This window comes from Ogataea polymorpha, assembly GCF_001664045.1.
Source record: "Ogataea polymorpha strain NCYC 495 leu1.1 chromosome Unknown OGAPOscaffold_1, whole genome shotgun sequence".
NCBI classification, from domain to species: Eukaryota; Fungi; Ascomycota; class Pichiomycetes; order Pichiales; family Pichiaceae; genus Ogataea; species Ogataea polymorpha.
The window spans coordinates 978,311-997,922 of record NW_017264698.1 but is presented as its reverse complement, the minus strand read 5'-3'; the positions used below and the strand labels follow the sequence as shown (position 1 = coordinate 997,922).

The window sequence follows — 19,612 nt, the reverse complement described above, 5'->3', positions numbered from 1 at the left end:
AGAGAGGTCGTACCCGGATTCGAACCGGGGTTGTTCGGATCAAAACCGAAAGTGATAACCACTACACTATACAACCATAGACATTGTTTAATGTTGCAGTTGATCTACAAGTGGGGTTACACGTGAAGATTCGCAGGTTAGGCATCAGCAACAAGCTGATGCCTATCACCTAACGAGTCAGCTGTAGACCTCATTATCGTTGACACAAGGCATGCAATTCGCATAGAGGATGGAAACTCTTACTATAAGGGGAAATAACTCTTCGAAGAGATCTACATTATTGATGTAGCGCATGAGTTCTTGCGTGGCCAACACGATAACCATTTGTAAAATTACAACTACTAGGAGCTCACAACTAACACATTCTCAGCAGAAAGCTTAGTTGTGTGCCAAACTGTCCCTCAAATCTGCGACGACATAGATTGAGAAGGTTTGTCAGGGAAACATACTGTAAATTAGAACGCTTAATTGCTGGACACCCAAGCCTGTTACCTTGCAAACTTGTTGATCGATTAATACAAATCAAAGTATCATAGTTGTGCTGCTAAAATACAGATGCTTGTAAAATTCGAATGTAATTCATTTACCCCTTTCGGCATTTTGTAAATAACAAAACCAAGTAATTTTGATGTAAACATTAAAACACGACGGCTCACAAGATTGTTCAATAATTTAACAGTTGCTTAATGAATGAATGTTAACACTAGTAACGTAATGAAACTTAAGAAAGATATGGTTCGCTCTTTGGATAATTTGTCTGAAGATCAGTTGGGATCCATAGCCAAGTTTATTCAAGAAACGAATAGCGACGTACAAAGAAATAAACCAAAACCACTGTTGCAGTTACACATCCAGGATATCATCAAGGCTTCACATGACATCCAAACGTTGGGTCTAATTATTGGAGGGCAGGAAGGCAAGCTAGAGCGATGGTTTCAGTCCATTCACATAATCCTTACTAGTTATTATTCAGAGCTGAAGAAGGAGGAACGTCGCTTGAATCAGGAGTTCACAAAATCACTAGATACCATAGCTAAAATCTTTCAAGTTTTGAAGAATTACCATAAGGAGGCACAGGATGGCTCCCTACTGAGCTGCAGAATTCAAAAACTGATAGACGACTACCGACAAAATGAGTTTGTGAATCTGGCGCAGTATTGTAACGAGGCAGAACCGATGTCCCAAGTTAATAGAGAGGTTGAAAATGGAATTCTAAAACTGAAACCGATGCTTGTGGAAAAGATTGTGGGGATTTCAAAAGAGATAAGAGGTTTTTACTCAAGGTTGGAGATTGTGGACGAATATGATAATCCAAAATTTCTTGAGCAACTTCCATCTCCAGAGGAAAGCCTGAAGTACTCTACAATAGAGGAGGTCGATGATATCAAAGGTATCATGTCTACCAATTTCAGTCGCTCAAGTCCTGCGCTCGAAGAGAAGATAAAAAGAGAAAAACAGAAGCTAGAAAACTTTATCAGCCAGAAGTGTTCTTTGATGAGAAATACAATGGACAGATTGAGACTGCTTGAAAATGAGCTAGAGAAAAAAATTGATTTAGACCTTCAGCATTATTGCGATGAAGAGTTGATACAGCATATCGGTATTAAAAAAGCGAGCTTTGAACAATACAATAATAAACTGAAAGCTCTTCTGGAGGAAAAAAGCAATAGGGAACGACAGCTTGATGATTTGATGGAAAGACTGGAAGATTTGTGGGCTGTCTTGAGACCGAAAGATAACTCGATTCAGGAGTTTTTGAAAGTGAACCGAAACATAAAGCGCGCGTCGATCAGTAATTTTGAAGCTCTTGTGGAAGAGCTAGAACAGGAGAAAAGAGAAAACATTTCAAAATTCATTCAAACAAGCCGTATGAGAATTCTTGGGTACTGGGATCTCCTGATGTACGATGAGGAAGACCGCTTGAAGTTTGAAGCATTTTACGACGAAGACGCTGACAATTTTGACGAGGACTTGCTTGATCGACATAATCGAGAAATTGCGAAATTGAGAGCAGAAGTTGATAAACTCAAGCCCCTTCTTGAATCGATTACCAAATTAGATGATCTGCTCAAAGAAAAAAGCTATCTGGATGAGGCTGTTAAGGATCCAAATCGACTTTTGAAAAGAGATTCATTCAAAATATTAAGGCATGAAGAAAAGATAAGGGAGAAGCTAGCTAGACAATTACCATCGACCATCCAAGATTTAAAGTTGAAACTAAGCAGCTTTGAGATCGAAAGAGGCCGCGCATTCAAAGTAAACGGAGAACCATATATCTCAAAATTGGAGGAGATTGAATCAGAACTTTGTCGAAAACGTAGTTTTCGAAAGTCCCCCATTAAGACCCTGCCTCCCAACAGCTCAAGCAGAGTATATAAGCGGGAACAAACGAAAACCGCCATACGGAAAAGGAACTATCTTGGCATGCAACCGAAATTGCCTTCCACTGTTCAGCGGTTATCGCAATCAGTGAATTCAAACGTCTATAAATCACCAGCAAGTTTCGGATCCGTTATCAGAAGACAGAACACTGAGACCATGAGAAATCCGTTCAATTCAAGGGAAAGTTCTCCTTTGAGAAAAACGGTTCATTCTCGCCAACATGCGAAAGCTTCACAACTTCAGGACATAACGCCAGATTTGAGATTCATGTCTCCGATTGAGCCTCCAGTATTCTCTAGTCCTGCCGACCCATCATTAGTCAGATCAGTTTGCTTCATGTCAGGTTCGACTATATCCAACAAGCCAATTGTAATCAAGGGTGGATCTCCTATCAGGCAAAATTCTGAATCCGAACTACGCACCCGCTCACATTTGCGACTACCGAGTTTGTCACCCACGCGAGTACTACCTTCAAACGCAATTCTCCAAAAACCAGCTGAAAGCACTAGTCTTAAGCCATTGAGTTGTCAGCTCAAGGCCCCCTCCCCATCGTCATCTTTGAGTCATGAGCGCATTAATGGAAGCATAGTAAGACAGTCAGACAGCCCTAATACATCAAACGCTATGCCTGTTGCTGAACTAAGCGACTCATTGATTGATTACAGTGAAGAAGTCAAAGAGAACGTTAGCCCCAGGTCTTACAAATCACATGGAGAAGCTCAGCAAATGCTCTTGAATGACGTTGCCATGAACTGGGATACCGAAACATTTTAGATTTCTGTCGTGTATGATATATGAAACAAGAGGTTTACCAATTCTTGAGATCCACCCCATCAGGCGGAGCAATTTCGACCTTCTTCTGACTGACCTCCTTCCAGTCTGTACTGAGACTCGTACCATTGCTCTCCAAGTAGCTTTTCATCATCGCTCTTTTGGTATCTTCGTCTGCTCCTTCGTAAAGCTTTTTAAAGAAAGCGTCCGGATCTTGACTAGAATCTTCTTCGCCATCATCCACCTTGAATTCTGACCAATTAATTCTCTTTGTAGAGGAACTTGGATAGCCCAAAGTGCTGAGAGAAGTCTCCTGTGGTGCAATAGTATCCGATTCTACTTTTTCCAATGATTTCCAAGTTTCTTCTGTTTCCTTGACAAGGTATAATTCCAATTTAGTTCCAAAAACCTTAAATGATGATTTGGAGGGAACTATTGAGCCATACAATGGATCCAAACAATAATTAAAGTCGGTGTTTTGACTTGTTTTGAAAGAAACATTCACTGAAGTGTCCTGGAAATCTACCTTCAGAGTCGTGGGAGGTATATTTTTGACATATATTGAAACGTTGACCATGTCTTTGGAATCATACCAGTCCACTTTCGGTTTCTGTTTCGAAATTTGTTGGGCCAATAATGGCTGTTCTTCGGAAGATGCAGGACTTTCGCTTGAAATCTTCTCACCTGCTTGAAGTTTTTTCTCTATCATGCTCTTAAACATCAAGCTTTCGGCGTCCTTGTCATTTAGGTTGTGAGCTTTGCATATATTTTCCATTGCCTCTTGGAATCGTTTCCGTCTATACAAAACAATTGCTTTCTGTTTATAGGACAGAGCAAGTTCTTCCCGTTTGCCACTATTTTGGGCTATTTGAACGAGTTTGTTAGCATCCTCAAAAGCAAGATCATGTTTTTTGGATCTCAAATAAATGCGACTTCTGAGTAAAAGTGCTTTGAATGAATTCGGATTTTCTTGAAGTGCAGAATTCGCCTTCAATAATGCAGTAGCCAAGTCATCTTTCTCATAGGCTAATTCTCCCTCTTTGATCTGAGTACCAATTGGCATGATAATACGCTAGACGAAGTTCTTTTGATTTCTTCAGGAACACAGCCCTGAAATATATTTTTTTTTCAACTCAATTTTTTCCTTTATCTTAATCCCATGTCTAAAGTCAACACGCTAGTGTTGGATGCGGGTCCTTTGATCACCCAGTCAGCGTCATCCTTGCAGCAGCATGCTGAGAATTTTTTTACAACTCCAGGAGTTTACAACGAGCTGAAAGATGAGCATGCACGAAGACAAGCTGCTTTATGGGGTGAACTATTAACAGTAAGACAACCCAAGTCCGATGCAATCAAAGCAGTGGCAGATTTTGCTAAACTCACGGGTGACCATGTGGTGTTATCGCAAAATGATATTCATATCTTGGCCCTTGCGTATGAACTTGAATGTGAATTAAATAACGGTCCTTGGAGACTGAGATCGTATCCAGGAGAGAAAAAAGAGCGTCAAAAGAAGCACAATGGGAAGGAAAGAGAAGAAACTAAGGATGTAGGAGTTTTATCTGAGGAAGAAAAAACGCAGGCACCACTAGAAAACTTGGTGGTCTCGAATATAACTGAGAAGACAAAAAAGAAAGTAAGAAGAGGTGGAAAACGGCACAGAAAGAAACCGATAAACAACGAAGAGAAAGGTGAGGCAGACTTTAAGGAACAGGCTGAAATTGATGATAATGTAAATGCAGCCGTGCAACAAATCACAGATAAACTAGAAGACCTTTCCACTGATGGCCAGCTTTCACAGACATATTCGGATTCAGAAGACGAAGGAGAGTGGATTACTCCCGACAATATAGTAGAAGAGATGCTGAAAGACGAAAATGAACAAGTCGAGGCAGAAAAAAGTACGTTCAAAATTAAAGTCGCTCTAGCAACTGGTGATTTTGCTGTTCAGAATGTTTCGCTTCAAATGGGGTTGAATTTGATGAATGCAATGTCAGGCCTGCAAATTCAAAGAGTCAGAAACTACATGCTCAGGTGTCATGCGTGTTTCACCATGATTCCAATTCCGAAAGATGGCACACCAAAACATTTCTGTTCCTCTTGTGGAGGGGCGACTTTGTTGAGATGTGCGGTTTCAGTCAATTCCAAGGGAGAGGTTGTTCCTCACCTGAAGAAGAATTTTGAATGGCACAAAAAGGGTGACAGGTATTCTTTGCCATCTCCGCTTTCTAAGAACTATACGAAGAAGTATGGCAAACAGGGATACCAGCATCGTGGAAATCCGAACCTCGACAACATTTACCTGCGTGAAGACCAGAAGGAATACCAACAAGCATTGAAAAATGCAAAATGGCAACTTCGACAAAATGAGAAAGCAATGCAAGAATATGTGGGTGGTGGATCGGCGGATAACTTTGTTTCTCCATTTTTCACTGGAACTGATCACATCAAACCGGTCAATGTGAGAGTGGGAAGAGGGAGGTATGTGAATTCATCTCGAAGAAGAAAGGGAGGAAGTAATTTGTAGTTTTAAATGATAACAAATTTTGAGGCTGTGCTTCAAAGGTAAGTAAAATTATTCCAATGTCTTTCGTACCCCTTGAGCACAAGGCTGCAGGACATGATGGAGCAATGCAATCCCTTGACGGTTCATTATTCATAAAGCCCACTAATGCACAAGAGCTACAATTTTATACTTCAACGCAGGCTGAAGCGCAAAATATTGATGATCAGATTGAGCTAGGATCAAAGTTGTTCCATTGGATGCCTGTCTTTTATGGAACAATGTCTCCTGGAGTCAGTAAAGAACTACACGAGAAAAACCCAGAAGCAAGCAAAGGATATCAAGATCTACAGGTGTCCCAGCCCGACAGCGGACAACAATACTTGGTTCTGGAGAATGTGGTATACGGTTTTAAAAAACCGAGTGTTATCGACATCAAGCTTGGAAACATTCTTTACGACGAAAATGCAAGCATAGATAAGGTTGAAAGGATGAAGAAGGTTTCGAATACTACGACTTCAGGGTCTCTACATTATCGTATATGTGGAATGAAAATTGTTGATTCAGGCAAATCTTTGACAAATATCAAGGGCTCAGATCCGAGGGAAACGGCGCGCAAAGATGATGGTTACTTGTTGTTTGATAAGAACTTTGGAAAAGGGTTAACGTCAGACACTGTCAAAGATGCTCTATTACTATTTTTCAGGGGAAACGATCTTTCACCTCAGAGACAAGCAATCGTTCTCCAGAATACCATACGCCGATTGCAACTTCTCTATAATTGTTTGCTCGAATATGAGATTCGAATGATTAGCGCATCACTATTGCTAGTGTATGAAAATGATGAAGGTCGTTGGGAAGAGCTTGGTAATCAAGATATATTAGTGAATGAAATGGAAATTGATGAGGACTCTAGCGAAGAAGATGCCCCCCGAGCATTGAGTCTGCTGAAATTGATTGATTTTGCTCATACGAAATATACGCCTGGAAAAGGAAATGATGAATCCATATTAACTGGAATTCAAAACTTATTGGAACTGATCCAGACGGTATAATTATATACTCATAAATTGTTCTTCATTGAACGAAGGGTGTCCATCACCTTGACCGGATCTGTTTCCTGAGTCGAGCGCTGAACTTCAGGATCAGAGAGCCTAGCAAAAGGATTGAAGCGTTTTTCGTCTCCGATAGTAAAGACACCAGTTGTGACCTCGTGCTTGGAGCAATAGTCCTCCAGGTTATTCAACGCCTCATTCTTAGACCCCAAGACTATCTTTGAGAATTTCACATTTGACTTCGTGTATTCATGTCCAGGATAAACTTTAGTATCTTCTGGAAGCTCAAGTAGCTTTCCAAATGCTGCTATCATTTGAGCACCATCGCCCTCAAAGAACCGACCACATCCTGAAATAAATAATGTGTCTCCGGTGAAAACTCCTTTTTGTCCAGTCTTCTGATCTTCAGCATAATAACAAATAGAGTCCTGAGTGTGGCAAGGAGTATGAATTGCCTTAATTTTAATATTCTTCCCTAACTCCAGAATTTCACCATCTTTTGGGATTCGATTAACATGTGGGGAATCTTTCCCTGCGATAACGTCGACCCCGGGATAAATAGACCTGAGTAGTTCTCCATTACCACCCGCATGGTCATAATGGTGATGTGTGTTGACGATTGCGACCACGTCTGTTTTGTTCTGATTTATTAAATACGACGATATTTCAGATGGATATGCAGGATCAATCAACCAAGATTTTTTAGTCTCATCGTCTGAGAGGATATAACAGTAATTATCGCCAGACCCCCATCTCATTGGCAAATATTCGATGTGCATTTTACGTGAAAACTGAAGTATTTGAGAAGACAGATTTGATGTTTTGAAAAACGATTTTAACATAATGACAAATACTTGCTTTTTTATTCGGGGGGAAAAGATTACTATACATATTATTGAAAAGTAAAATTATGTAGCTGCTTGTCTACATTTGTTGTAGAGAATATGCTTCTCTAGTAGGTCATTTCTCTTAAATGCAGTGCCACATCTAAGGCAACTGAATGGTCGCATGTTATCATTTTGATGGACAATCAAATGCCTGTTTAAATGATACTTCCGTTTGAATTTCTTTTGGCAAAAACTACACTCAAACTTTCTTTCATCAGCCTTTGTAGAAACATGAGTCTCGTTATCACTCTCTTCAGAATTGTCGTTTTGATGCACAGTCTCGTCTTTTCCAGGTTTTATTTCTCCATTGTCTGCATTTCTCGGATTTGCTAGCGAAGATAGCGAGCCCAAATCATGGTTGCCCTTTGCTTCCGTTGACTCTATTGATTCTGCAAATCTGATTGTATCTGATTTCAAAACCGTTTCATTCGGTTCTTCAACCTTCTGACGTTTGCAAAGAACTGTTTTACACCGGCTAGCATGTTTCTTGTAATTGTCGGATCTCTTGAATGACTTACCGCATTCACAAACGTAGGGTCTTAGATTGAAATGGATTACTAAATGCCTTCTGAGGTTACCTCTTTTGGTAAACAACTGAAAGCACTTAGAGCATTTGTAAGTATTATTGGGCATCAGTTCACAGCGTGCAAACTCTTGGCTGACTTGCTGCTTGATCGACAATCTAACTGGGTCACTAGTATCAAACTTCGAGTGTGTGTAAATAAAATCATCAGTTGCATCTTCATCGGCTTGATCATCCCCTAGTGATTTTGTTTCGCTGTCTCCAATTTTGGGCTCCATTTGCTCACTTGAGTCATCGCTTATTAAGTCCCTGTCTGCAAGTGAGTTCAACATAGCTGCAGTTGAGATTTGAGTCGACGAATACGGCCTTTTCAGATTCAGCATTTGTCTTATACTGTGTTTAGATTCTGTGGTTGTTATATCTCCAGGCTGCAGTGCCGGTTCATTTGCTGTCGCAGGAGGGGTCTCTAAGGCGCCATCAAGGAGATTCCGCCGGCTAGGTTTAGAAACTTTGGATTTGGGATGATGTAGGTCTCCACCGAACGTGTCGTGGTCTATATCGTGTGTCTGAGCGTAATCATCCGATTGGTGGTCCATATCATCGGAGACTGAAGACAGTGAGTCAGATCTGGGCTGACTAACTGGGCTTTGATACCTATCAGACTCATAGAATTCTGCTAATTTTATGCTCTTGCCCATTTCTTTCAACTTCTTGAGCTTCTCTTTCTTGGCCATTTCAATACTTTTTACTCTTTCAATCTCCTCGGCATCAAGTCGATTTGGATCATTTCGTAACTTATAACCAGTACCACCTGCTTTTCCTGACGCCAGGCAACGTTTTTCATGGTTTTTCAGGTTGTCCGATCTTCTGAATCCGCGCCTGCAATTAGAACATACATGAGGTCTATAATTTGTATGTGTCAATGAGTGCCTTCTCAAATGCTCCTTTCGTTTGAACGCCCTTGAGCAAAATTCACATTCAAAAGGTTTATTAGCGTCCTTCGGATTGATTGAGGGCTTGATGTTTTTCGATGATATCACTGTATTGATAAGCTTGCTTCTTTTCTTCTCTTCTTCTTCGCTGTCTTCAGTGACTGCCTCGTCGGAATGGGTCTTTTTATAAATCCGAGTAGTGCGCAGCCTTCTTGACCTTGTCCGAGCAGATTTCTTTTGGTCGAGATCTTGTTCACTTTCACTATTTGAAAATTCAGAAGAATCGTAAAAGCCATTGTCGATGCGCTGTCCCTCAGAATCATAATCAGATATTTCATTGATGTCTGCAAATTCCAATTCGGACTTTGAGTCCATCGATCGCTTGAGCCCGGTGAAATCTATCAAGTTAAAATTGTAATACCTGTACTCACAGCGAAGAGTTGCTGGAACGTTTCTTGGCTTATGGAAAACGTTACCAAATGAATATAATTTGATGACCATGTTCGAAACTTCAATGTCTCCAAAATCGAAAAGGCTGAAATCAAAGCCGTTGAAATTTGGGATCGAAACCAGCTCAATTTCAGCTGAATCCACTTGTGGCATTTTCATATTGACTGTGTCAAATTTTGCCATTGATAAGATGCTGTCCAACGGGCAGTTAATTTGGAATTTAACAGAATTCACGTCCATGCTAAAGGTCCGTCTGTAACACTTCATTTCGTTGTTGCATTTTTGACTTTGATTCAAGAAGATCAAATCTTTGCAAGTTTCGTAGTCATTATTGTGAAGGACGATGCTGACCAAATTTGGAGGAAGCTCCCAAAAGTGATTCCAGTTTATCATGCAATTGATGAGTATCAAAGAGGAAATTTGAGGTAGATTCCTTAAAGTGTTTAGTTGCTTTGAGTCGATTATGCAGTCTAGTAAAACCAGTTCCCTTAGTCGAGATAAAGGCGAGAAGTCGCAGTTTTCAAACTCACAATGTGAAAAATTCAAATACTGCACTTTTGAGCTCGCAGAGTCGAAAGTTATCCGCAGATAAGGTAGACTCAATAAAGAATTAAGAGTGATTGTCCGGACTGAAGCCAAACAGGCTAAATGATGATTCAAATCAAAATTTCTGGAGTTTCTGTCAGTCATAGTAAGGTTGAGGTTTCTGACGCTGCGCATCCCAATCTCGTTCAAGAATTCAATATTGGTAGAGCAATTGAGGAGCAAATCAAATACTGTCTCTCCATTATTTGGGCACAAAAGAACACCACTTCTTGATGCCTCATCCAATACAAGATCTTTGTAAACCAATTTTCGAATATTGGTGCATAAATCTAGTATCCTCTGAATGTATGTAAAAGAAAGTGGTAGTCCAACAATTTCAAGCTGCAATATGCGTGATAGATCATAGCTCTCTATCACGTCCATCTTTGTATCACTGTTAATCACAAGGGTTGACACCTTGTACCAGACGTGAGAAAATTGTTTGATTCTCGAGAGATCTATTTTCACCCTCTTCCAGCAGCTGAGTTTCACAATATCATCATATTCCGAAATGTAGACTTCCTCAAACCTAAAGCTTTCATATCTCCTATCGTCTAGCAAAAACTGTTTGAAGATCTTGAAAGCATCAGAACGAAGATCAACTTCACTATCTTCAGTATCACGGTGATCAACAAACCGTATCTCACTGATATTTTCTAGAGATTTCTTCATGGAATAAATCACTGATTCTTTATATGGTCCTTGTAGCATAGAGAATAGCAGCTGGATGCTAAGAGGTAAGTGTTCCATGACTTTGCTAGCCAATGTAATAGGCTCGTTTTCTTTATTGGTAAAAGCGTCCATATGATTCCCACTTGTAATCGTATGTGTGCTGAGCTTTAAAAGCATCACAATCAGACTTTCTGTTGAAGTCAAGCGCGAGCCGAATGCCGACGTGGGAGAAGATGTGGAAATTTGAATCATTACCAGTAAACGTTCGTAGAGATTCACTTATCTTCTTGATTAGTTTCTGTAAGAGTTCTTGATGATATAAGTTCTTCACAAGTATATCTATAGTTGCTGATATTTATCTGGTCAATATTAATTTTCCTCTCAATTAGACATGCCTTGTTTCATATGCCTTCAGCCATCCCTTTTCTGAAGATTCTTTCTCCTTTAATTTATTTTTCCTTTGGGCAGAATTTTATCCAAGTTATGTAATCAAACATATAACCCTACCAACTTTACATATCTATTATACAAAGCCCACCGCTGCTGGCTAACAATACATTAACATGAGAATGTTAACAATAACCAACGAACCAATTACTGAGTGCCCTTGTTGTGTAATGGGCCCGAATGTGTGCCTTTTTCTATCGCTTCGCTAAGTTCATCTTCTTCCGCAACTGTTAGCTTTCTTATGCCGCTTATCAACGGTGGTTCGTTGTGCTCTTCTGACTCCTCAACATTATCGCCATCATCGTCATCTTCGTCATCTTCGTCTTCATCTTCATCTTCCTTTTCTTCGTCTTCCTCTTCTCCTTCATCCTCTTCGTCTTCTCCACCTTTAACATTATCTTCGCCCTCATCTTCATCTTCATCTTCATCTTCAGGATATCCTCCCAACTTTTGAACAATCTTATCGACAATCTCGTTCCAATCCATCATTCCACCCATTCCTATTTCTCCGTAACTGCTCACCACCTTCTCTGTCGGCTTCAAAATTTCTATCCACTTCATGTCTTCTTTGATTGTTTTGGCATGTCTTTTAGTGACAGGAGATGTGTACGCAAAGGAAACCATAGCTGGTGCGAGAATAATTGGATACTGGGTATTCCATGCCCTAACAACGTTTGTTAAAAGATTATCACATAAACCCATTGCAATCTTGGACAGAGTATTGGCACTTAGAGGAGCTATAATCAAAACATCCGCCCATCGTCTTAGTTCAATGTGAAGAACGGGATCGGTCCGGCTATTCCAAACGGACCATTCGTCTTTGTCTCGCCATATTTGTACATTGGCTGGGAATTCACCTCTGGATACAAAATGCTCCGCAGCTTTTGTCAGTATTAACTGAATAGAGACATTGTCCTTGTAAATTTGTTCAAGTTTGTTGATGATCAGCCTCGTTTTCTTTATTGAGACAGACCCACAAGCACCAAAAAGGATATGAAGTTTGCCATCATCCTGAGGTAATCTCAGATGCACATCTGTTGAAGTTGTCGGTACAGATGTTGCCGGATGTGCAATTTCATTCGGCTTTATTTGAGGAATTGGCGGTGCTATATGATGAGGGGCCTCTAAATCGTTAGTAGATGCTGAACCCGATCTCGATCGCGCATTGGGATGTTTCATGATATCCTCAACAGAGAAGTGAGCATGCATAGATGTGGTTCGCTGATGTTGTGGAGCAGGCATTGCAAGGATATCGTCTTCATCGTGCCTCACTACTGGTGAGTTGGATCGCAGCCCCTCATATTTGGCAGAATTCTTCCTGAGTGACTGCGTTAATTTGGATACACTAAGAGCTGGCTCTTGAACTTGAGTAGTCCTGCCTGATCCTAATGCGCTATTTTTATCAGCCGAAGAATCAACTGCTGCAGACGCGCTATCGGACAGAGGCAAGGAGTCCACCGAGTCATGCTTTGAAGACTTCGACGTCACCCCAGAAAGGTTTTCTCCTTCTTTGGATGCTGGTTGTACTGATTGATCTACTTGAGACGCCAGAGCGGGATGCTGAAGAATAGGAGGGGGGGAAGGGCATCTCAGATTAGACATAGCAATGACTGCGGGTGAGTTAACATCATTCAATCGTTTGGGCGTTGGCTTGGACTTCAATTTCTTCGATGTTATCATAGAATTTTTGCTCTCAAAAGCTGTCGAGTTTGTCGTTTTCAATTCAGCTTGTGGCGATTCTCCCACTAACTGACTGGGGTTTTCGGAACCGTCTGCCATGTTTTCGAGTCTCTGGGCACTGGAAGGCAATAACCTATGAACTGTCTCTGCTTGCTCGTGATCAATGACAAGGAACAGTTATTTATTACCTGACCGTTTGTGAATGATTCTCATTCAACAAATTATTAGAAAAATTTAAAAGCGAAATCCCAACTGATTACCCTAAATTTTATATACAACCTGACTCTTTTAGGCGATCAGTATCTTAAATAAGGATTTTCTAAAATAAAAGAAAAATTCCAGAAGAGCATTAAAAAGCGTGCAACAAATACGCAGCACAGAAGTCCAATCCCCTCTCGGCGGCAAAAATGGCGTATGGATAGTATATTAGGGAAATTACGGTTTTAGGCAAATAGCTAGGGGGAAGAATCTGCTCATTAAAAATGGTCCCTTTATATATGGGAGCTGAGAGTTTCAATGGCTCGAAGGATTATCGTCGCCTGCTGTTGCTACCGGATAAAATATTTTTGGATGAGGGATTTTTTTATAATTATAATTTCTATTCCCCGATTGAAGATTTTGAAGTCACGTCGAAAAACATTAGATTTTTGTATTTGCTCCCTAATTTCCCTGATTTCATATATATCTATCTGACTACGCTTTAATCTTCTTGGCAATTATTACGTGGGAATGCGAAACAGGATTATTGTTAATACGTAGTTTAGGGATTCGTCGTACGAAGCACTGTAGAGGAGGCCAAAACTGCAATGTAGCATTGCATGTGTCAATACGTGACACAACTATAAGCAACCTTCGAAACCTACTGTCTAAACTTTTGGGTTTGAGAAGAATGCCGATTTCTCTGAGGCGATTAAGTCTGGGAAAGATGTCCCAGCAGGGTAAATATAAGGCAAAGATCTTCTGATAGTCAACCTGGTGAGTCAAGGATATTTCTCTGCCCTATAATGACGGACTGCGAAACAAAAACCGGATTGTAAAAGATTTTCTGGCTTCATGATAACCATACGTTATCTGTTGGGGCTCGTTATCCCAGGGTGCCTCAATACGTGAAATCCCTTGGCATTTCTCTCATTGTGGCATCCACCATACTGTTTTGTAGCAAGTCTAAACTGGCATCAGCTTTGTTTCGGTTTTTTAGCCAGAGAGCACCAAAAGGTCTTAACGGCCTTATTATCATCGGATCCGCTGGAATTTACAACCTGGCATCGAATCCTTTATGGTAACAGTTTTGTTTGTGCCTGGAGAAGCCCAACGACATTTCGTGTCATCATGATTTGGTGGAAACAAGTTCAGAGCTGCTTTCTTTCTTTCTCTAAGTCACTAGCAAGACCTGAATAAAATGCACCTTTAGTACGTGATCTTATGATTTTGAAAAGTAGCCTTGATTATCAGCCTGTGGTCAGTTGTGGTGCTTCTGAAATGAGATTGATTTCTGTGCATTGAGGGCATCTTAGTAAAAACCAAATTACATTATTAAATGGAGCATCATGCATAGTAAGAAAACCTTGTGTAATGTCGCACTACGGAAGCTTATAGAACACAAACCTTTTGATTTTGATGTTATTCGAAGGGGCCCTTTTGGGTGGCGTACTTCCGGTATGATTGAATGTACGGGAAGTGAACACACGAAAGCCTCTGGTTGCCCGTCATCAAAGATGATCTATCAAAATGTCCTATGTTTTCAGGATACATATATCACAACCCTGATAGTCAGCGGCAATATGTCTTACTTGTGTCCCCATTTGGAACTGAGATCAAATACATAGTTCCATGAAAGTCGTATGAAAGGCCAGTATTACTCTAGTTGTAGATATCGGGCATTTTGCACCTGTGGGCAATCGCCCGCTTCTTCCATCCAATTTTCCTAACTTCAGGTAGTTGTTCTACCAGGTCCTTTAGTTGAAGCATGAACTATCTCCGAGATTCGAATGCAGATCTATAAAGGAAAAATCTTGGTAGCTCACAATTGTAACATACAACTTCCTGTTAGTGCATGGTTGCCCGAAGATCACAGTCTGTTATACCGTGTTGCTTCACCACCCACAACGGTAATAATCAGACGTCCTCAATTTTACCAAATGGATTTCCCTTTCTTCGTTCTAGTGAATGTCATTTAAGCTGTCGGGGCAACCTCAAATTTCCCTTACAGCACATGCTGAATTTGACTTCTGTTTTCTTTCCATGGGGATCGTCAATCCTCATGCCTATGATCGCATTGTATATTCCTCATGAATTATAGATCTTGAAAGTAGCCTTGAATATCGTCATATAGAGTTAGCCTATGGAACTTAATGGGATCAGAGGGAATTTCGTTGCAAGCAAATCACTCCATTCGAGGAGGCCGTAACTTGAATTGCAACTATTACTTTATCTGAAATTTACCACCAGTAATAGACAACTCATAGTTTGTGTTCTTTTGTGATTCACTGATGTGAGTTTCATCAAAAATTACTGACTTCAGACAAACTTACTTATGTTCTGCTTGCTTTGTAATACAAAAAGATCATATCACAATAGTCGAGTTTGAATCCACTAGCTGTGTATCATATTGATGAAAGTAAGGTACACGTTAGGTACAAGTTGCATCGTATCATTTCAGAAAAAGACCTGGTATGATCTGTTACTGAATTCAGCATCATCAACACTTTGACCGTATATGTTTCCGATTGGGTCTCCCGTGTTATTAGTGGTTTTCTGAGTATCATCATTAATTCCATTCCAAGGCAATCCGTAAAGCTCCTGACCTGTATCAACGGAGGACCAATTGAGGTTCACATCAGAACTGAATAAATTGTTTATATATGTGTCAAGACTTTCTTGACTTTGAAAGAATGGTAAGTTTCTTTCGGTGGCTCCCAAAGTCAAGTTAGAATCAATCAATTCCTTGGTCTTTTTTGCAATGCTTGTTATGTTGATTCTTGGATTTTCCTGTGTTTTGTCGCTCTTCTCTTGTTCGATATACAGTTTGTTAGTCGACTCAATGACGAAACAAATCATCAAAGTGAGCTTGAAGCAGCAGAAGAAGCCATAATCTGTGCCAAGCTCATCAATATCCGAAACGCTCTGATAAAACTCACAAAGGCATTTTACAAGCTGTTTCGGATGTTGGAACTTTGCTATGATATCATTGAGCGATGAATCACAATGTATTGTATCTGTTAGGCTCAATTCAAGAGCATTATAGTCGATGCTGTCAAACCTGATGAGATCAGATGCATCAATATTCTGGGTAGAACTTGTACTAGTGCTAAAAATCGATGTGCCAAATGTCAACGAGCTTCGGAGCAGGAGAGCAGTCAGTTGAGGCTTGAAGTAAACCACGTATTTGGGTTTCGAAATTTCTGACTCACCACGTAATATTTTGTTCATAAGAATATACGATAGAAGTGCACACTTCAGTGAGATTGTGAGTAATCTTTGATCCAACAATTCTAAGAGTCTGATTTCATTATATTGTAAATCTCGTCCTTTCAACTCCTGCTTTAATAATTTTTGGTTTGACACAACTAGTCTCAAATTTGTGCATAGACCTTGCACCAGTTCCAAAAGATTAAACTTGGTGTTCACTTTCCAGGCCACAATGTCCGAGTCTTCTGTTGGTACCATAATCAAGTCCGAAAACGAGCCAATTGATTCATGAAATTCGATGATTTTCATAATCGTTAATACCATATCATTCAAAGAGACAGGGCGATTTGAATTAAACACCAACGAGGCTTCTCGGTATAGCTCTGTAAGATCACGAGTAATCTTGTCCCTCTCGGGCATAAAATAATTTTGGTGCTCGTCTTGTGCATCCCTATTGTCAGCAAAATCGTCATTCACCAGAAACGGGGCCCCAACAGTTAGTGAACCAAGTGCATCAAGGTACTTCAGCTGTGCCCAAATTTTGCACCAAATATTTGGTGAATGTGAAAATCCCATGGCGGAAGCCTCTTTTCCACTAATTGCATTGATGGAATCCAAGGATCTGTGCAATCCCATCTGTAAAGCAGTAGAAACTGCAGTATGAATAACAGGGAGCAAATTTGCACCATCGCCACCATCGCCATCGACTGCACTATATAATAGAGATAATCTCCGCAAAAGCAATGCTAGCAAGACATTAATATTTTGCTTCTGGTCAAATCGAGAAAGATTCAGAGCAGCTTGACAACATTCATCAAAAATTGTGGAAGACTCTCTGAGATCAAATAGGGGCTTATCTCTGTGTTCGCTCAACTCCTTGTAATTGATAAAGATAACTGAAATTTTAACAATTGCGAAAATAATAGCTAAATTGGGGTACTCATAAGATTTTTCCGGTTTCACAAAATGAACTTTACCATGCTCATCGCGCACAAACATTGTATGAAAATGGGACTTTACTTGAATAATATCAATTAATTGATTCATCAAAAAGTTGTTTAGATGTTGGTCAAAATAATCAATCAAATGAAGCATAGCAGTGTAATGACGCAATATTTTAGCCTCAATTTCCTGAGCAAATCTCTTTTCATCTCCCTTCAAACCAAATATTGTGGACTTTGATGGTATTCTGCGGCTATTCTTCCAATGTTTTCTCTCCTGGGTCAATCTGTCGATGAATTGATGTAAAAAGAAGGTCATTTCTTTCTGGTGGGCGATGGATGTTCTGAAGGAAGCAAATCCAAACGCTAGAAATCGGGATTTTTTCGCATAGATACAGTTCAATTTTAGTTTGCTGGACTTCATTGAAAAAACAGAGTTTGATCCGTCGTTTTCGGTGTTCAAAGACGAATCGTCCCGGTGCAATTGCTCATTCTTGTTACGCAAGGCTTCCTCTAAAAAAACCACTTTAGATTTCAGCTCTTCAACGTCAGTCTGCAAAGACGGCCCCTCCCTTCGGCCTGTCCGTAAGCTTCTGGACTCTCGGAGAGCTTCAAGATCTGACGAAACGTTGGACGACCGGCTGCTGGAATAATTTAGAAACAAAGGCAGTTGCTGGGTTAAAGTTCCCCTCTGAAGCGGATTTTGTTTCTCAAAGGGACTTTCCCGGCCTAAATCATCTTTCAACCGGGGGTATTTGGCAGGGGAATGACGGTAATGGCATGAGTCTGCCAAATGTGACTTCAAACAGTTAGAACATGGTAATTTCTTATCACATTTGATCTTCTTTTTCTTGCAGTTGATACAAACAAATGATGGCCTATTTCGCCTTTTTTGAGATTTCATAGTCGACTCCGGTGGGTTTTCGTTTATCAGAGTAGTGTCAAGAGTTGTTGTAATCGACGGCTCATTGATTTCAGTACTGATGTCCTCGGAACTGGGCATATTTGTATGCATCAAGGGGTTGAATATTTCGACACTCACAAATGATTATTTAAATATTTAAAGCCGCGTTCATTATTTTGCGGATAAAAATATACTAAAGTTTATTAGTTGAAAATTATTATCTACGAAATCCGCGAAACATTTCTATGTGACTTCTAACAGGGCTCAGTAAAATCTATAGTAAAAAAGGGTATGTATCGAAATGGAGCATCGTTCTGCGTTCGCGAAAATCTTGTGATTACGAAGTTTATCGCATATCTCATAATTGTACATTATCGTTACATTCGTACGCTTCCACTCATTCCAGGATCATATCAATCGAGGACTTCCGATTCCACTTGCCACAAAGGTTAGCGATTTTATAAGTGGATGTTGAACTCGTCACTTCCTTCTCTAAAAGTAGATCCTCGTGATCGGGCTGGGGTCCAAAATCCCCCTCATATATTGTTGCGCCACATTTCCTCCTGGATTCTACCACAGTGCATTCGTAGCTTCTCAAAATCTCTTCCGCAGTTGGTCTATTTGTAGGATTTGGATCGATCATCCATGTAACCAACTTATCAAGGGCTGAACTGCCATCGCAAAACCAAGATGGTGCCCAACTAGGAACCCTCATTCTTTTCAAGTGATTTGCTTTAGTTAACTCCGTAGGTGACGCCGATATGCCAGTGGTCATCGTTGTATTCGTAAGATTTGATGAGTAGGTGTTCGCACTGGAGAAGATCGATCCTTCCAAGTCGGTCAGGTCACTGGACGACAACTTCCCTGCATCTGTCAAGTCGCCTGATCTCAGCTTTTGCCATGATGTTCCGTTGTCTGGCAAGACTATATTGGCCGCGATTTCAACCATGATGAGACCACATGAGAATATATCGGCTGGTTTCCCATATATGTGTTTTGAAATCACCTCTGGGGCAATATACTCCCGGTCTCCTTCACGGTCAAAATAAGGAGGTATAGGGAGTTTGGAAGCAACACCAAAATCCCCAATTTTCAAAGATCCTTCAAAAGTGATAAATATATTCGCAGGTTTCAGGTCAAGGTGCAATATTCCACATTTATGAATAAACCTCAATCCCATTAGTATTTCGTTCAAAATTTTCCATACTCTCCACTCATCTAGCTTTGAAACTTTCCCATTCTCTACCAAAAACTTGTCCAGCGATCCATTTTCGCAGCAATCAGTCATTATGTATAGAAAAGAGTTGTGTTCCCAATAATTGATGAGGTTCAAAATATTTTCGTGGTTGTCACCAGTATCCGGAAGATTCTCATCATTTGCTTCCATTGCTAAAGACCTGAATTTTGCTTGAAGGGTCTTCAGTATTTCAACTTCTTCCAACTTGCGCAGTCTGGTTTTGGGGCCCCCCAAT

At 40.3% G+C, this 19,612-nt stretch overlaps 9 protein-coding genes and 1 non-coding gene across 10 annotated transcripts; 3 read left to right on the top strand and 7 right to left on the bottom strand.

The window, feature by feature from the left end:
* Positions 1 to 4: 4 nt before the first annotated feature.
* On the bottom strand, positions 5 to 76 carry OGAPODRAFT_t4. Its single transcript has one exon. It is a non-coding gene; the product is annotated as a tRNA-Gln (tRNA).
* Positions 77 to 1,289: 1,213 nt separating this feature from the next.
* On the top strand, positions 1,290 to 4,214 carry OGAPODRAFT_15320 (uncharacterized protein). Its single transcript, XM_018353654.1, has one exon. The coding sequence runs from the start codon at positions 1,693 to 1,695 to the stop codon at positions 3,154 to 3,156; it is 1,464 nt and encodes a 487-aa protein (XP_018213320.1). The 5' UTR covers positions 1,290 to 1,692; the 3' UTR covers positions 3,157 to 4,214.
* Positions 1,290 to 4,216, bottom strand: OGAPODRAFT_92109 (uncharacterized protein; the record flags this gene model as incomplete). Its single annotated transcript, XM_018357099.1, has 1 exon — positions 1,290 to 4,216. The coding sequence occupies one exon, from the start codon at positions 4,214 to 4,216 to the stop codon at positions 3,191 to 3,193; it is 1,026 nt and encodes a 341-aa protein (XP_018213319.1). The 3' UTR covers positions 1,290 to 3,190.
* A 90-nt stretch (positions 4,217 to 4,306) lies between these two features.
* On the top strand, positions 4,307 to 5,698 carry OGAPODRAFT_97016 (uncharacterized protein). The gene has a single exon (XM_018357923.1). It carries the CDS (start codon positions 4,313 to 4,315, stop codon positions 5,678 to 5,680), a length of 1,368 nt encoding a protein of 455 aa, XP_018213318.1. The 5' UTR covers positions 4,307 to 4,312; the 3' UTR covers positions 5,681 to 5,698.
* A 70-nt stretch (positions 5,699 to 5,768) lies between these two features.
* Positions 5,769 to 7,494, bottom strand: OGAPODRAFT_81199 (uncharacterized protein). Its single transcript, XM_018356496.1, has one exon. The coding sequence runs from the start codon at positions 7,488 to 7,490 to the stop codon at positions 6,720 to 6,722; it is 771 nt and encodes a 256-aa protein (XP_018213316.1). The 5' UTR covers positions 7,491 to 7,494; the 3' UTR covers positions 5,769 to 6,719.
* OGAPODRAFT_15319 (uncharacterized protein) lies at positions 5,769 to 7,494 on the top strand. The gene has a single exon (XM_018353653.1). It carries the CDS (start codon positions 5,785 to 5,787, stop codon positions 6,709 to 6,711), a length of 927 nt encoding a protein of 308 aa, XP_018213317.1. The 5' UTR covers positions 5,769 to 5,784; the 3' UTR covers positions 6,712 to 7,494.
* Positions 7,495 to 7,586: 92 nt separating this feature from the next.
* Positions 7,587 to 9,734, bottom strand: OGAPODRAFT_15318 (uncharacterized protein). The gene has a single exon (XM_018353652.1). It carries the CDS (start codon positions 9,684 to 9,686, stop codon positions 7,620 to 7,622), a length of 2,067 nt encoding a protein of 688 aa, XP_018213315.1. The 5' UTR covers positions 9,687 to 9,734; the 3' UTR covers positions 7,587 to 7,619.
* A 1,495-nt stretch (positions 9,735 to 11,229) lies between these two features.
* On the bottom strand, positions 11,230 to 12,889 carry OGAPODRAFT_15317 (uncharacterized protein; the record flags this gene model as incomplete). The annotated part of the gene is made up of 1 exon (XM_018353651.1): positions 11,230 to 12,889. A coding segment is annotated over one exon (1,535 nt), but the record flags the coding sequence as incomplete, so codon positions are not given.
* A 1,728-nt stretch (positions 12,890 to 14,617) lies between these two features.
* On the bottom strand, positions 14,618 to 18,271 carry OGAPODRAFT_15316 (uncharacterized protein). The gene has a single exon (XM_018353650.1). The coding sequence runs from the start codon at positions 18,237 to 18,239 to the stop codon at positions 15,543 to 15,545; it is 2,697 nt and encodes an 898-aa protein (XP_018213313.1). The 5' UTR covers positions 18,240 to 18,271; the 3' UTR covers positions 14,618 to 15,542.
* Positions 18,272 to 18,491: 220 nt separating this feature from the next.
* OGAPODRAFT_15315 (uncharacterized protein) lies at positions 18,492 to 19,595 on the bottom strand. The gene has a single exon (XM_018353649.1). It carries the CDS (start codon positions 19,525 to 19,527, stop codon positions 18,538 to 18,540), a length of 990 nt encoding a protein of 329 aa, XP_018213312.1. The 5' UTR covers positions 19,528 to 19,595; the 3' UTR covers positions 18,492 to 18,537.
* Positions 19,596 to 19,612: the final 17 nt, after the last annotated feature.